Here is a 15,295-nt window from a genome sequence, read left to right on the forward strand (position 1 = left end):
CCCCCAGGGTCCCATCGTGCATCCAGTGGGATCTGGGGCATCTCCCTTCACACACACACACCTTTGGATATGAAGGCACCATGGGATATTTACATGGGACTCTTCTCCTGAAGAGGGCAAGACTCTGACAGTGATTTTCAAACATCCCCCATGGCCCAGTGATGCCTGGGAAGTGAAAGGAGATGCCCGCAGCATTCCTCCAGGCACTCGCTGTGCACTCCACCTCCAGTATCCAGAGCTCCCCAGTTCATTCCCACTGGTTCCCAGAGCAATTCCACAGCAGCATCAGTCCTGCACCTCCCTCTCCAGTCATCATCCCTGGAGGAATTCAAAAGTCGTGTGGATGTGGCAGGTGGGGACATGGGTTAGTGGTGACCTTGGCAGCGCTGGGGAATGGTTGGACTGGATGAGCTCAGAGCTTTTCCCACCTTAATGATTCCATAACAGAATGGAGGTGCACACAGTATCTGGACCTTGAGCAGCATCTCCCTCTGGTGGCAAAGCAACAAGTTTTGGGGAGAAACTCCTCCCCAGCGTGATTTCCCCGGTCTGGCGGCATTGGGAAACATCTGGATGTGCACCAGGTCATTGGGGCATCTTCAGCTCCGCCCCCCAGAAGATGGGAAGGGTGTCCCAAGCTGTGATTTGCTGCTGGAGTCCTCCTAATTCAAACGTGGCTTTACTATTCACTAGAGAATAGATTCAGATGGGATATAGGGAAGAAATCCTTCCCTGTGAGGGTGGGAGGCCCTGGCACAGGGTGCCCAGAGAAGCTCTGTTTGTCCCATCCCTGGAAGTGTCCCAGGCCAGGTTGGATGGGGCTTGGAGCAACCTGGAATGGTGGAAGCTCTCCCTGCCCATGCAGGGGATTAGAATGAGATGATCTTTAAGGTCCCTTCCAACCCAACTCATTCTGGGATCCTCTGATTAAATACAGGTTATTCCTACAGGCAGAGACCCGTGGCTCAGTGCTGGGACTGTACAAGCACACAGGACTTGGACCCTGGGTGCAACAGGGCTCTCACACAGGCTGGAAGCCTTTAAGGACAGACAATCCATATTATCCCACCTGATTTCACATTGCTCCGAAGGAGAAGGGGAGGGGGAGTATTATTCACCAGTGACCAGCTCTCATCATCAGAGAGCAAAGCCATGGGAACACAATCCTCACACAAACACCCTCATCCCTATCCCAGTCCTCATGCACCAGATTCCTCCCTTCTCTTTTGCCATTCCTTGATCTACCCAGGATTTCCACCTCATCTGAGGTCAGAGCTATGAGCTCACAGTGCACCTCTGCACCATGGATGTGCTCTGAGAAATCAAAGTCTACGTTTACACCTGATTCCTGCACACAAAAGTATTCTTTACTTTCTCAAAATTATGTTTCTCTCCTGATTGGCCTATGGGACAGTTTCATGCTGGCTGAATCTTTTTCTAACATCCAACCTTAGCCTTCCCTGACACATTTTCATGCCATTCCTTCAGGTCCTGCTGCCCAGGTCCCTTCTTCACCCTCCCACTGGAAATCCTGACAACTCATCCTGGGCCTGCAAGAGACAAGAGTGGGAAGAAAGACCCCCTCCACACTTATTTTCACCCCCAATATGAGACACAGACATAGCAAAGGCTGGTTTGGGGTGTTTTCAAGAATAATTATATATTATCAAAAGTAGAAAACCAAGCTAGATAAAAATTTCTTTAACGGCCTGGCAGCACCGCTGCCTTGTGTGATCCACAGAGTGAGAAGGGCTCTGGAAAAGCCACTGGAACTGCTCCTGCCTGCAGAGCACAGCCACAGCTCGAGGGGCTGGGGTCCAGATGGAGACAGGGAGCCTTCACCCCCTTGGAATGTGGCTTCACTCCATACTCAGCACCAACTGGGTTTTCCTTGCCCTGAGGAAACGTCTGGCTGGGTCAGCCCTGAGCAGTGAATGCATCATGGAAGCTTTTTTTAAATAATTCATCACATGTCTGTGCCCTTCCTGCTGCCTTTCCTGACCTGTGGCAGCACCAGATTCCTGCCCTCAGCAGGACAACAGCTGGAGAGCACAGCCAGATGTGCTGCAGCTGGCACTCAGGAGCTTGGTGGTGAATCCAGCTGATCACATCTCAATGAACACGTCAAGCCAATGTCATGGGCACAAATCCATGCCCAGCCAGCCTGGTGGGAAGCACTGGCTATTTCTGAGACTGTGATATCGACAGTTTTAGTTCCTGACACAAATAAACCCTGCCTGCACCAGGGATTTTATGGTGGCAGTAGAACTGGTTTGAGATTTGGCCTGAGGCTAAGTTTAGGAGGGAGGGAGCATCCAGGCAGATGTGGATTATAACCTGCTAACCTGGTCTAGTGGAAGGTGTCCCTGCATGTGACAGGGGTTGGAACTGGATCAGCTTTCAGGTCCTTTCCAACCCAGATAATTCTGGGGTCCTGTGGTCCGCAGCTGGAAGGGGACAAGGAGGAGGCTGGAGAGAAAAGACCACTTGAGGAAGCTGGACAGTGGGCAAGCTGCAGGACATGGCTTTTGGCTGTAATTCCAGGTTCTGAGGTTCTGGTCTGCAGCATGAAGAGGATCTGCAATCCTGTGACCCCCAAAAATGGAGCTGGTAAAGGCCTCAAGATAAACCTGGTGGGGAAAAACAAATCAAGCAATGCTGAGCCTTACTTGAGGCCTTACTCTGCCTGGAAGGAAGGACATCCAAGAGTAAAACCCATCATTTTTCTAGTTTAGGCACTTATTTGTCCTGAGAAAACTGCTTTGGCCAGCACTGCAACTCCTGGAGACAGCAACCAGATCTCCACACTGGGACAGGCCAGCAGCTTGTGCAGGCACTGGTTAAAGGACAGACTTGAAATCATTATCACAAATACACCAAACGCAGAAGGATCTGGCTGCCTGGCAGGTCTGTCACATAAATAAGCTCAACAAATACCCAGCCCTGGACTTCTAGGGCTCTTTAAGGCTTTTGAAGTTCTTCAAGACTGCCTGTAGAAGATGTACTGGGAGGGAAGGTGATGGAGGAGCACATCTGCCCCATGGCAGGGGAACTGTGGGGACAGTCTTTGTCCCACCACCTCCTGCCATAGCCTCTTGATGACACAGCCACCCCAAGGCTGACTAAGGTGACAGTGCAGCCATTCACAGGGTCACTTTGGTACCCCAGACAGGTCTGTCCCCTCTCCCAGCTCCCCCAGTCCTCGCTGGGGGCATTTAGAGCTGGCCTTGGGGGTGGAGGTGAAGCACGGTGACCTCAGCTTGCTCCTCACCACAGTCCCCTGAGGGCCACAAGGATGGGTGTCCCAAAGGTGATGGCACCCCACAAGGGCACCCTCTGTCCCTGTGGGCTCTGAGCCCTCTTTGGGGGGACCTGCCACCCCACAGCTGCCTGTGTTGCCGAAGGAAGAGCTTCTCTGCAAACACCTGTGGGCACAAGCACCCATGATTGGGCTGATGCTGGCCATCCCAAGGGATAAATCCCTTCCTCTTCCTCCTCCTCCTTCTCCCAGGCAGCCTGGGGGAGGCTGAGCTTTGCTGTCCCTTTGCACCAGGGCTGTGTTCGTGGCTGTGGCTGTCCCTGTCCCAGGCGAGGCGATGCCTCCTGCACTTGCACTGAAATACACAGAGGAGCTCTCGGTTGAATCCGGAGAGAAGCCACTGGCATGGGATGTGGATGGGGGAAAATCAGGCTCCTGCCCTGCTCCATCCTCCTGTGCCATTCCCAGAGTGCCAGAGCTGGGTTTGATGCCTGCTCCATTCCCCACTGCCAGCCCAGAGGGATGGATGTCCCTCATGGGGAGGGAAAGGTTTGCCCCAGGCTCAGCACCAGGGGGTTTCTCCATCACCCATCCTCCAGGAAAAGCCTCTCCCACGCCACCATCTCCGAAAGCTGCGTTGATCACAGACAGATCTCCTGTCTTCAAGGCCAGCTTCACCAGCAGCCAGTGGTGATGGTCTGTCCAGCTGTCCTCCAAACACCCTTTGGACTGCAGCAGCGATGAGCTGGTCTCGTTTTTGGGCTCTGTCTTCGTCCCTTCCCCTGGCAAGGACCCTTCATCTCCCAAAGTCCCTGAACTCTGCCCAGCCTGGGAGCTCTCTCCAGACACCTCTTCATCCCCAAGTGCTGCAGCACTGCAGATTGTCTCCAGGAATCCCTGCCAGATCTCTGTGGACTTGGGATGGAGTAGGCTGTAGTAAATCACCAGAGCTGTGGCACCTGGAAAGGAGCAGAAAAGTGTCACTGAGGAGTCCCAGCAGCATTTTGGTCAGGTGTGGAGAAGAGGCCAGGCCTTGCTGCACCTCCAGATCAACAAGACCTTTGCAAAGACACTGCTGAGAATCAGGTGTATGAGCAGCACATCTTTCAACCATTTATGGAGATGCAAGAATCCCATTTGAGCAGATTTTGGCAAAGGAAGTGCACACTCAACCCCAAATTTAATCTGGATTAATTTGCAGACTGAAAGTTGCCCAGCAGGGAGATGTGTGATGTAGGAAACCTTCCATGTCACAGCACCCCATCCTCTGGCCTTTAAATGAGACATCAGCAGGTTTTTAAGACATCTTCCTACTTATATCCTAAACTCATCCAAAACCATGGGAATTGCTCCTTTTCCATCTCATTTCTTTAATACAGTTGATCTGAGGGTCTGGGGAGTTGCACCATCTCCCTCTGCCCCCATCCCTCTGGGAAAATATGACCCTGCTTGGCACAAAGATGCTCCAAGGGCTGGATCACCTCTGGTCTGAAGCCAGGCTGTGAGAGTTAGGGGTGCTCACCTGGAGAAGAGAAGGCTCCATGGAGGTCTTACAGCCCCTTCGAGTGCCCAAAGGGGCTCCAGGAGAGCTGGAGAGGGCCTTGGGACAGGAGTCTGGACACTTACTTCCTCAAACTACTCTCAAAATTTGTAATCCAGGCTCTAAAATCAATGTTCTTACCTATTACAGACCCTGACATGACAGCTCCAGTCACAGTCAGGCTGTTCCTCAGCTCCACCTGCAGAAACCGGGTGCCCAAGAGCAGCAGGAGTGTGTTCTCCATCAGCATTATCTGCAGGGCAGAGGGAAGAGAGTCATCGTTTACATCCTTCTGATGGCTTTAGATGTGCCTCTCACAACAGAAAACATCAATTTTCTAGATTTTCATAGATTCTTAGAACCACAGAATGGTTTGGGTTGGAAGGGAACTTAAAGCTCATCTCATTCCACCCCCTGCCATGGGCAGGGACACCTTCCACTATCCCAGGCTGCTCCAAGCTCCATCCAACCTGGCCTTGAGCACTTCCCCTGTTATATTTTGGACCTAATTTATCATTTAAAACACAGAAGTTGACAAACTGAACTTTCTAAAAGGTCTTCACATATTTTTTACCACTGACATTGTAAGGCTGCCTCTAAGGAGTCACAGCCAGTGCAGAAGGCACATCCACCTTGGTGACCACTTGGCTTTGTCAGGACACAGTAAAACACTGGATTTTGAGCAAGTGGTGATGTGAGAGATGAAAGTGGAGAGTCTGAAGCTGTTGCTTGTCCCCAGCAGCTGCATCCATGTGAAATACAAAACATTCCAGGTACTCACTGCATAAAATATGGCCACCCTGGACTTGGAGGGGCCGGGCCTGACGTTGATGTAGCAGAAGATGTACACAGCTCCCAGCAGGCAGTTGAAGAGCCTCCAGCGGCACGGCTGGGCCACGATATCGGTCTGCTGGGCCCCCAGCCAGAAGGACATGAGCAGCCAGTGGACCCCTGCAGGGAGAAGAGACTGAATTTGCAGCCTCCTCCTCCTGGGGGAGGCTGCAAACAGTCCCAGCAGCAGGAGCATCACGGGGCTCACACCGGGGTGAGATGTGGGGAACAGGAGCTCAGATCTCACCTGCCACAGCGAAAACCCAGAAGGAATAGAGCCTGGCAAAGAGCACCAGGGCCAGGACCCGGGTGCCCAGCATCCCTGTCCTCCAGAGCAGCAGGCACAGGATGACGGCGGCCGGCGGGCTCAGGTGCCCAGGCTTCAGCAGGCAGGTGCAGTAGCTGTAGGAGACCAAAGCCCAGGCCAGGGACAGCAGGGACAGCCCTGCACTGACACCTGTGTGGGGACAGGGGCAGTCAGGGCTCTGAGGGAGGCCCAAATGCACAGCAGGGCCAATTCTCTGTGTTAGGGAGGTGCTGGTAGCACGGTGCCCACATACAAGCCAGACACCCCTTGAGCCTGTCAAGTGAATCATGGAATCAAGGAATCACAGAATGGACCTTAAACGCCATCTAGTCCAGTCCCTTGCAATGAGCAGGGACACCTTCCACCAGACCAGGCTGCCCAGAGCCCTGTCCAACCTGACTTGAATGTTACCAGGGGTGAAACTGGAGTATTTCAACTGAATCTGGTCACTTGGAATTTCCCTGTGGATGCCCTCTGAGTGCTGTCTCCATGGACAGAGCTCTGCAGCCCCAGGACAGCTCCATCTGGTCACGGCCATCAGACCAGAGACGGACAATGAGTGAGTGTGACCTTACATGCTGTGACTCCACACCACAGCATCCCTCTTTACACACCTGGAAGTTCACCTTTGGGGCAAAGCAGCCACCTTTGCATTCAGCCACAGCAGATCTTTCATCCACATTTGTCCCTGCTGCTTCCCAGTCCCCTGGCAGCACATTCCTCCATCCAAAGGACACGCACACCCCTCACCCAAGCACATCCCCCCTCTACAACCTGAACCACCCCCCTGGGAACTCACCAGGGATGAAGCCTGCTGGGTCCACGGCCACCACGACATAGGCCTGGAGCAGAAGGTGAGGCAGGGTCTGCAGCAGGGCCTCCAGGAGCCGCAGCACACAAACATCCCCGAGCTGAGCCAGCACCTCCCCGGCACCGCCGCCCGTCTCGGCCGCCGCCGCCCGCAGAACATCCCAGTACCTGCAAGAGTCACCGTGACGGGATGCCCGCCCTGGTTTGAGGAAGTCTGGGGCTGCACCCGGGTTGTGGGGGTCGGGAGGATCGCGGGGAGCATCCCTCACCGCTTCCAGAGGCCCAGCTGCAGGAGGTGGAGCGCCAGGAGCCAGCAGCCGGGTGTGTGTCCGTCTGCCCGGAACCAGAGGATGCTGAGGAGCTGGGCGGCATAGCCGGGCACCAGGCAGGCGACGGTCAGCCCAAACCAGCCCAGCTGCCCACGGACAAGGTAGTGGATGATGGCACAGAGCCCTGGAGAAGGGCAGAGAGGTGATGCTGAAGGATGACACAGCCACCCCCCCCCCCAGCAACTGAGCAGTGCCGTTCATAACCACAGAATCCCAGAATGGTTTGGGTGGGAAGGGACCTTAAAGCTCATCTCATTCCCCCCCCCACCATGGGCAGGGACACCTTCCACTATCCCAGACTGTTCCAAGCCCTGTCCAACCCGACCTTGGACACTTCCAGGGATCCAGGGGCAACCACAGCTTCCCCGGCCAGCACCTCCCCACCCTCACAAGGAAGAATTTCCTCCTAATATCCGATGTAAACCTCCTCTCTGTCAGTTGAAAGCCATTCCCGCCAGAGCCCCATCTCCCAGCCCGCCCAGGGGGTTCGCAGCCCTTGTCCTGGGCTTATCTGCAGCTGCCGGCTCCCGGTGGCTTTGTCAGCTGAGGCACAGCCACCGCCACCGAGGGGCCCGGCCCTAAGAAGGCTCTGATAAATAGCTCGGGCTCCAAAATGAAAAAAATAATAAATAAATGAGGCGGGGGGGGCAAAAAAGTAAATCGATTTTTCAAATATGAAAAGAATCCAAGAGGACGGCTGGACCCGCGGGGATGGCGGGAGCAGAACCGCGCATCTCCCCAAGAGATGACAGGGATGACACCTCCCCCACCTCCCCCGGTACATGGAGGCGATTCGGGACCCCCGGGGTGGCTGCAAAGGCGTCACTGCCAGCATCCCATCCGCCTTTCCCCTCCCCTCCGCCGGAGCGCAGCCCCCCAGGCCCCCGCGCATCCTGCGCGCATCCTGCGCTCACTCACGGGCGCCGCTCTCCGCCGCCAGCAGCGTCAGGCTGAGCCTGGGGACGGCCCCGCGCATCCTGGGAGCACGGCAGGGAGGAGGAGGAGGGAGGAAAGGGAGGAGAAGGAGGAGAAGGAGGAGGAGGAGAAGGAGGAGGAGGAGGAGGAGGAGGAGGAGGAGGAGGAGGAGGAGGAGGAAGAAGGAGCCGCCTGGGCCGGTCCCGCTCCGCCCCTCCCCGGCCTCACCGGGCACCTCCCCCCGTGTCCCCTCCCTGGCAGTGTGACATCACGGTGCTTCCGTCACCCCTGGGGGCTTGGGGACAAGAGACCGACCGGGGCTTCACCAGCCCGAGACCCCTGGAGCTGCTGTGCGCTGCCACAAGCCCATCCCGCATCCCCCAAATTGTTGTGCACCGGCACAAGCCCACCCCGATGTCCCCCGGGTTCTCCTGCAGCGGCACAAAGCCATCCTGATGTCCCCTGGGTTCTTCAGAACTGGCTCGAGCCCATCCCATTGTCCCCTGTCTTACCGTGCACCGGCACAAGCCCACCCCGATGTCCCCAAATTGTTGAGCACCGGGAAGCGCCCACCCCGATGTCCCCAAATTGTTGAGCACCGGGAAGCGCCCACCCCGATGTCCCCCGTGTCACGGGGATGAGCACTAGGTGGCAGCTGGGACATGGTGTGCACAGAGCCATCAATTAATCCCGTTGTTTTCCCACCCTACCACAGAGACGCTGTGAAATCCATCCCAAGCATCGGAGGTTGCAGGGGCCCTCTTGTGTGCGTTTGCTTTTTATCCCAATTTCCAGCCCTGCAGCCTCCAGCCCTGATGCTTTTTAGAAAATAAATTCCCGGCATGTCTCTACAGGAAAAGCCACAAAGGGGGGGTTAATTAAGTCAAAATATCACCTCTGGTTTTGATGGTTTCTGCAATATGCTGCAGGAAGCTCCCAAAACCTCGTACATCATCTGGGCTGTTGGATGTAGCTGTGTTCCGGGACTTTCATACATTTACTGTTGTTTTTTTTAATTTTGTTGAGGTTTTTTTGCAACTCTGGCAATAAAGCCCAGGCTCTGCTGTGCAACATGAACCACCAATCTGCTCAGAAATGGCCTTGCCTGGTTTTCTCTACTCGTGGGAGCATCCCCAGGCACTCTGTGGGTCTCCAGCACTGCTTTTTACCAGGAACTTGGCATCTTTGCAGCCTCAGCTCCATCTGATTGGGTTTGGGGGCCCTTTGGGTGTTAAGGACAACCCACTCTTCCTCCTGTCCTACTGCCCTGCCCGAATTTGTGTTGCATTAATTAATGATGTTGGGCTGTTGGGCCCAGCTCCAGTGAAGCAGTTTAATAAAGGGGTGTAATTAGGGCTCAAGTGAAGCTCAGCCTTGGCTGTCTCTGTCCTCCACAGCAGCAAATACCACGTGGCCCATTCCTAGAAAACCCAATTTTTAGCATACAAAGCACAACTCAGCCTCTAATGGACACCAAAGCCTCTTCCAGACCTGAGAGTGGGATGTGGAAGAACCATTTTTTGCAAATTCAGCAGTGTGGGTGCTGCCAGGGTCCATGCAGGCACAATGTGACCCTTCTTGTCACCCACTGAAGACATTTGAACCCCGTCATCTCATCCCCCCTGCCCTCCATCATCACCATTCCCACCCTGAGGTGTCTCAGCTGTCTTTCCTCAGTCTCTCCTCCTGTGTTCCAAGCCAGGAATAAATCCTGTGCCATCATCACCCCGGAACTTTGCCAGGCAGAGAAGGAGTAAGCCAGAAAGGCCTTCCAGAAGATATTCCCAGAGCTAGCCACCCTCCCCAGATTCTCTGCCAGCTCCCAGTTGCTCTGGCTGCCTCCCAGCCACCGGTTTGGCTGCACTTTTCTCTGCTGAATTTCAGCACCCAGGAGCCTCTCTTGCTAAAAAACTCCTCATGTCTCCAAGACAGCTACATCCTGGAGAAGAGAAGGTTCTGGGGACACCTCAGAGCCACTTCCAGGGCCTAAAGGGGCTCCAGGAGAGCTGAAGAAGGACTTGGGACAAGGGATGGAGGGACAGGACACAGGGAATGGCTTCCCTCTGCCAGAGGGCAGGGATGGATGGGATATTGGGAAGGAATTGTTCCCTGGGAGGGTGGGGAGGCCCTGGCACAGGGTGCCCAGAGAAGCTGTGGCTGTTCCTGGATCCCTGGAAGTGTCCAAGGCCAGGTTGGACAGGGCTTGGAGGAATCTGTTCTGGTGGAAGCTGTCCCTGGCCATGGCCCCAGCCCTTGGAGTATCTCCATGGCCTCCTCTGGACACTCTCCAGCAGCTCCAGGTCTTTCTTGCATTGGGGACCCCCAGATCTGGGCTCGGTGCTCCAGCTGAGCTGCCCACAGGTGACATCACACAGACCCAGCTGTTCCTCACGTGCTGAGACACTTTTCAGCCCAGATGTTTGGCTGCACATCTGTTTGCAAACACCTCACAACCCCTCAGGGAAGGCTTTCAGCTACAGCCCTGCCCTAAAGGACTCAGGGACCAGGGCACATCTCCTGCAGGACCTGCCCTCGCCTGAGGTGATGCAGCAGAGCAGAACTGACCGGTGGTTGTGGATGATGCCAGGAGATGCAGACATTAGATTTTTCCTCTGTAAAATGTATATTTTTCTTGCTGTACAATGATGATTCTTAGAACAGCTGGTCCTGGCATCCACAAGAACATTTACATTCTTGTGTTAGGTGCAAAGGACCCAATTCCAAAGCTGTTTGTGGGAGCTGCTCTGTAGAAGTGACCACAGCACAATTATGTGTAAACACAATGTAGGACCAAAACAAAAACAAAAACAAAAACAAAACAAAAACAAAACAAAAACAAAAAACAAAAAACAAAAAAAAACCAAAAACAAAACCAAAAACAAAAACAAGGAAAGAAAACACCCAAAGGAGCAGCCCAGAGAAACAAGAAGCCTGGGGGCAGCCTGAAAGCTGCTGAAAAGGCTGTGCTGGAAACCTCAGTGAAATAGTTGCTTTGATTGGGAAAGAAAACAAAGAGATCTAAGAAAAATCCCTGCAGGGCATGAAGGGCGAGCCCAGGGAGGCTCTGGCAGGGATGAGCTCAGCCGTGCTCCAGCAGCTGCTGGAGGAGAAAGGCAACTCCCATGGAATGGGGCCGGCAGGATTCAAGTAGGAAAGAGGGATAAAAGAGAAGATCCCTTTGCAACAGGCACCTGAATTTATAGAAATGCCTGTAAATGCATGAAAAGCAGGGAGCCATTGGAGGAATCCTTGGTGAGAAAGGAGGATGCTTAGGAGTGATGTGCTCAGAACTCTTCTGTCCATGGCAAGAGAGTAAAAATAACAATAAGACTAAAATTTCTGGGCATGGGCTGCAATAATTTCCATAAATGGATATGACATAAAATATCTTATGTGCCATGCAGGTAACCTGGTAATGAAAATGTTTTGATGCAAAAATTTGAAAAACAACCAAACCACTTTTTCCTTTTTTATTCTTAACTCTTAGATTCCTGTTTCCCTCTCTCACTTTTTTCCTTGCCATTCCCTAGTGCAGATCTTTTCCATGTTCTTAATTGTCCAGATTTTCCCTTCCAACAGCAGTAATGATGTAGAATAAATGACAGTCCATTAACCCTCTTGCTGAATTTCCAAAGAAAAACTAACTGTCCATTTAACGTGGGTTTTATTTTAACATCATTCCAGATGATGATTATTTTACTTCTGTGGTGATGTATTGTTCATGTTTGTAAGGAAATGAAAAACCTCTGAGAACAGATGGAAACAGAGACCTTGAGGGAGCTGCTGTGGCCAAAGGGTTGCTCAAAGGGAGGAGGCCCAGGGTGGTTTTTCTCATCTCAACACATTTCCTGAGGTGGTGCTGCAATGGTTTGAAAGCCAGACCTTGGTTCCTCTTAGGACAGCAGCAAAGAGGATTCATTGGGTGCCCCCAGAGCTCTCCAAAGCCTCATTGGCCACCAAAAGGCTGTGGAGATCAAACATCCCTCAGCACCCTCCAGGAACGGCACAAACCCACGCCCTGCTCCTTCATCCGGGTGCCTGACACTGATCCTGGGACTATTCCAGCCTAAAGCTTCTCCTGCCTGGTAACAACCAAAATATTCTCATTATTCAGCCTCTCCCAAAAGGTTTTGTCCTTCTTAAACGGGCTGGAGACTTCATATCTTTCTGCTTTATCTGCATTTTGTTTTATTGTTTTATACTCAGCTGTGCAGTGACTCCAGGCTGTCATGAGCCAGCTCTAGAGGTGTCAAATGTTGATAAGGGAGAGGAGTTTTTCTTGGCTGCAGGAATTGCAAATACTCAAAAATTTATCCTGGAAGTAATGTAATTCTTGAGAGGAAGAATAAACAACAGCCTCCAAGCAAGAATAATGAAAAGCTGGCTTTTGAGTTAATTTAGAAGAAAATTGCTTTTTCTCCTCTTTTTTTTTTTTAGTAGAAAAGCTTGAGAAAACTCATGGAGTTGTTTTAGGTCAATCTAGCAAAAATTGTCTTATTTTCTGAATTAACAGCTTTAACTTCCATAAGGCAAATCAAAATTTATTGCAATGCATTGCAAGTTATCAAGAAATCCAGGATAAATTGCTGGTCACTTGATGCCTTAATTAAAAGGGGATTTGAAACTGAATTTTTTTGCATGGAACTTTTTTCCTGTGGCATGACCCTATGTGTGCTCCAGGAAAATCTTAGGACAATAGACATGATCATGACAAAAATGTGTAATAACCTCTTTTAGGTAGCTTCCAGGTCCTGAAGAACATTTCTCTGTATGACTTTTGGGACTGTGGAGGGATAGGGCTCTAACCAATGTCCTGGTCTCCTTTCTCTGCAGTGACCCGAGATCCCAGCCACCCTCTGCCATGAAAATCCTTCCTTTCCTCCTTGTTCTCCTCTTGGTGGCATTTCAGGGAGCTGCAGGTAAGGTGAAGGACTAAAGAGAAGGTGATGGTGTCTTGCAAAGGTCTCCTGTGCCCTTTGGGATGTGACCAAGCTGCCTCTTGCAAAGAAGCCTCACATAAATCATCAAAACTCTTTGGAGATTACAGATGAGAAATTAAATTAGCAGGCAAATACTCCAAGCATCACTTTGAAAGGGGCAACCCCAAAATTACCATTTAGCACCAGTGTTCTCCCCGTTGAACCTAGCAGGCTTGCACATAAATCACGTTGCCTCTGAGTCACCCAACAAACAAATTAAACCATAATCAAATATTCTTAAACCACACAGAAGATATAAAAGAAAAGAAAAAGGGATCTGGCCCCATGTTCTTCAAATATCCTTATCTCCTTGGTGGAGAAACCTGTTCAGCCCTAAGTGCTGGTGTAGGCTGTTGTGGGGTGCAAAGGAGTCTGGAACCCCAAACCAACTCTATTGTCCAGAAAAAGGGATTGTATTTTATTATCAGCCCTGAAAATGGCACAGCTACATTTGCAGGGTGCTCTGTGCCCCTGAGCAAGGGCTGGTGGAGTTTTGATCCCTGTGGGAACAGGGTGGAAGGTGTTTTCTGGGGAAGTGAGGAGGGGAAAAGACTGTGATGAACTGCAGCAGACCAGAAATGTGTCAGATATATCCCTGGAGGGATTTAAAAGCCATCTGGATGTGGCACTTGGGGACATGGATTAGTGGTGGGCTTGGCAGTGCTGGGCTAACAATTGGACTTGATGATCTTAAAGGTCTTTTTCAACCTAAGTGAGTCTGTGATTCTATGATTTTATGTGGTTGTCTGATGTTATTCTTACCTGGGTCTCTGCCTGTGCCAGTTCTCAGAGGCAGGACACTGGGCAAAGAGTTCCTTTGGTGGGTTTCATGTCTTTATTTAACACACAGCAGATGCTTGGCCTGTTTTCAGTAGGATCTTCTGGGTATATTAAAGCCAGAGATTTATCTCTATCTGGGAAGAAAAGTTTCTGAGAGCTCAGACTGCTCACAGCCACCTCTGCAGTGCCCTACAGACTGCTAGTTTGAGACCAGGAGTGTTTTATTCCCCCTCTAAAACACTCCTTTACTTCTTCCTGGGATTTTCTGGGTGTGCATATATCGCTCTACTCACATGCTGGGAATGCAGCTCACCAGGGATGTGCTGGATGCACTGTGCATATGAACATCCATTATCTGTTTGCTGGAACAAGCTCCCCTCTCTCTCTGAACACTCTGGAGTTTGTGTTGTTCCATGGATGAGCTGGAAACTGGAATTAATTGGTTCATGTGCACTCAGTCAGGTGCATCCAGAACACCTCAGCTGCCAGGCTACATCTTTATTGATCGAATCAGGGTCAGGCAACCTCCTGCCTAACTGCTAGTCTGCTCCCTGGGGTTGTTTGGATCCCTGACAATTAGCACCTTTGTGGATAAAACCTGTTCTGGGAATAGCACAGGCTGGTGGCCTTTCCCAAAAGGCAATGTGAATGTGGGTATCCTATTTTAGCAGAGAATTCCATTTAGACATATAGGAAAGAGCAATTCCAGACTGTTCAGCTCCAGACACAGAGGGCAACGCCTGGTGTGGTGGGTTTGGTGGTTTGGAAATGTTGTTCTGCATGGATTGATGAATTTATGCATGTATGGGAGCCATCCCTATGGACTGCTGGACATCAGGACCTCTTTGAGACATGGGTGAAATGTCCAGGGAGAGAAACAGCCAAATCTGCAGGACCATGGAATTGTGGAATGGTTTGGGTTGGAAGGGACCTTAAGGATCATCCCATTCCACCCCCTGCCCTGGAAAGGGACACCTTCCACTATCCCAGGTTGCTCCAAGCTCAGTCCAGCCTGGCCTTGGACACTTCCAGGGATCCAGGGACAGCCACAGCTTCTCTGGGCACCCTGTGCCAGGGCCTCCCCACCCTCACAGGGAAGAATTTCTTCCTAATACCTAATTTAAATCTCTCCTCTTTTAATTTAAAATCATTCCCCTCTGTCCTAGCACTGTCTGCTCACATTAAAAGCCTCTTCCCCTCTTTTTTATACAAGTGTGACTCTCCCAGATGAGCTGGTGCATCTCTCCTGAATTGTGAAATACAGGGTTTTAAGAGCTGCTGAGTGCCTGCCTACCATTTTCTATCAGCTCTCTGATGTCCATCACTAAAATCTGACTTCCTAAGGAAGTCCTGAGCTTGGAGACACATCAGAATAAGAAATGAGAGTGCTTGGTTGTTGTGACCACAGGCCTCCTCTGAGGGCTGAAGTGTCACAACATTGTCTGCTCACAGAGATTAAGCAAAATGCAAATCCCTGCCAGAAATAAAATTTCTCCCATCTTTGTTTACTCATTGGTTTATTTATTCCTTTTAAAGGTAGACCCA

At 51.6% G+C, this 15,295-nt stretch overlaps 1 protein-coding gene across 1 annotated transcript; it reads right to left on the reverse strand.

Moving 5' to 3' along the window:
- Positions 1 to 1,634: 1,634 nt before the first annotated feature.
- Positions 1,635 to 8,118, reverse strand: XKR5 (XK related 5). The gene is made up of 7 exons (XM_015620331.1): positions 7,995 to 8,118; positions 7,017 to 7,200; positions 6,737 to 6,915; positions 5,878 to 6,087; positions 5,581 to 5,750; positions 4,941 to 5,052; positions 1,635 to 4,218 (listed from the first exon to the last, which is right to left on the reverse strand). The coding sequence occupies exons 1-7, from the start codon at positions 8,050 to 8,052 to the stop codon at positions 3,152 to 3,154; spliced, it is 1,980 nt and encodes a 659-aa protein (XP_015475817.1). The 5' UTR covers positions 8,053 to 8,118; the 3' UTR covers positions 1,635 to 3,151.
- Between the last annotated feature and the right edge of the window lie 7,177 nt (positions 8,119 to 15,295).

Source organism: Parus major, chromosome 3, assembly GCF_001522545.3.
Source record: "Parus major isolate Abel chromosome 3, Parus_major1.1, whole genome shotgun sequence".
Taxonomy (NCBI): Eukaryota; Metazoa; Chordata; class Aves; order Passeriformes; family Paridae; genus Parus; species Parus major.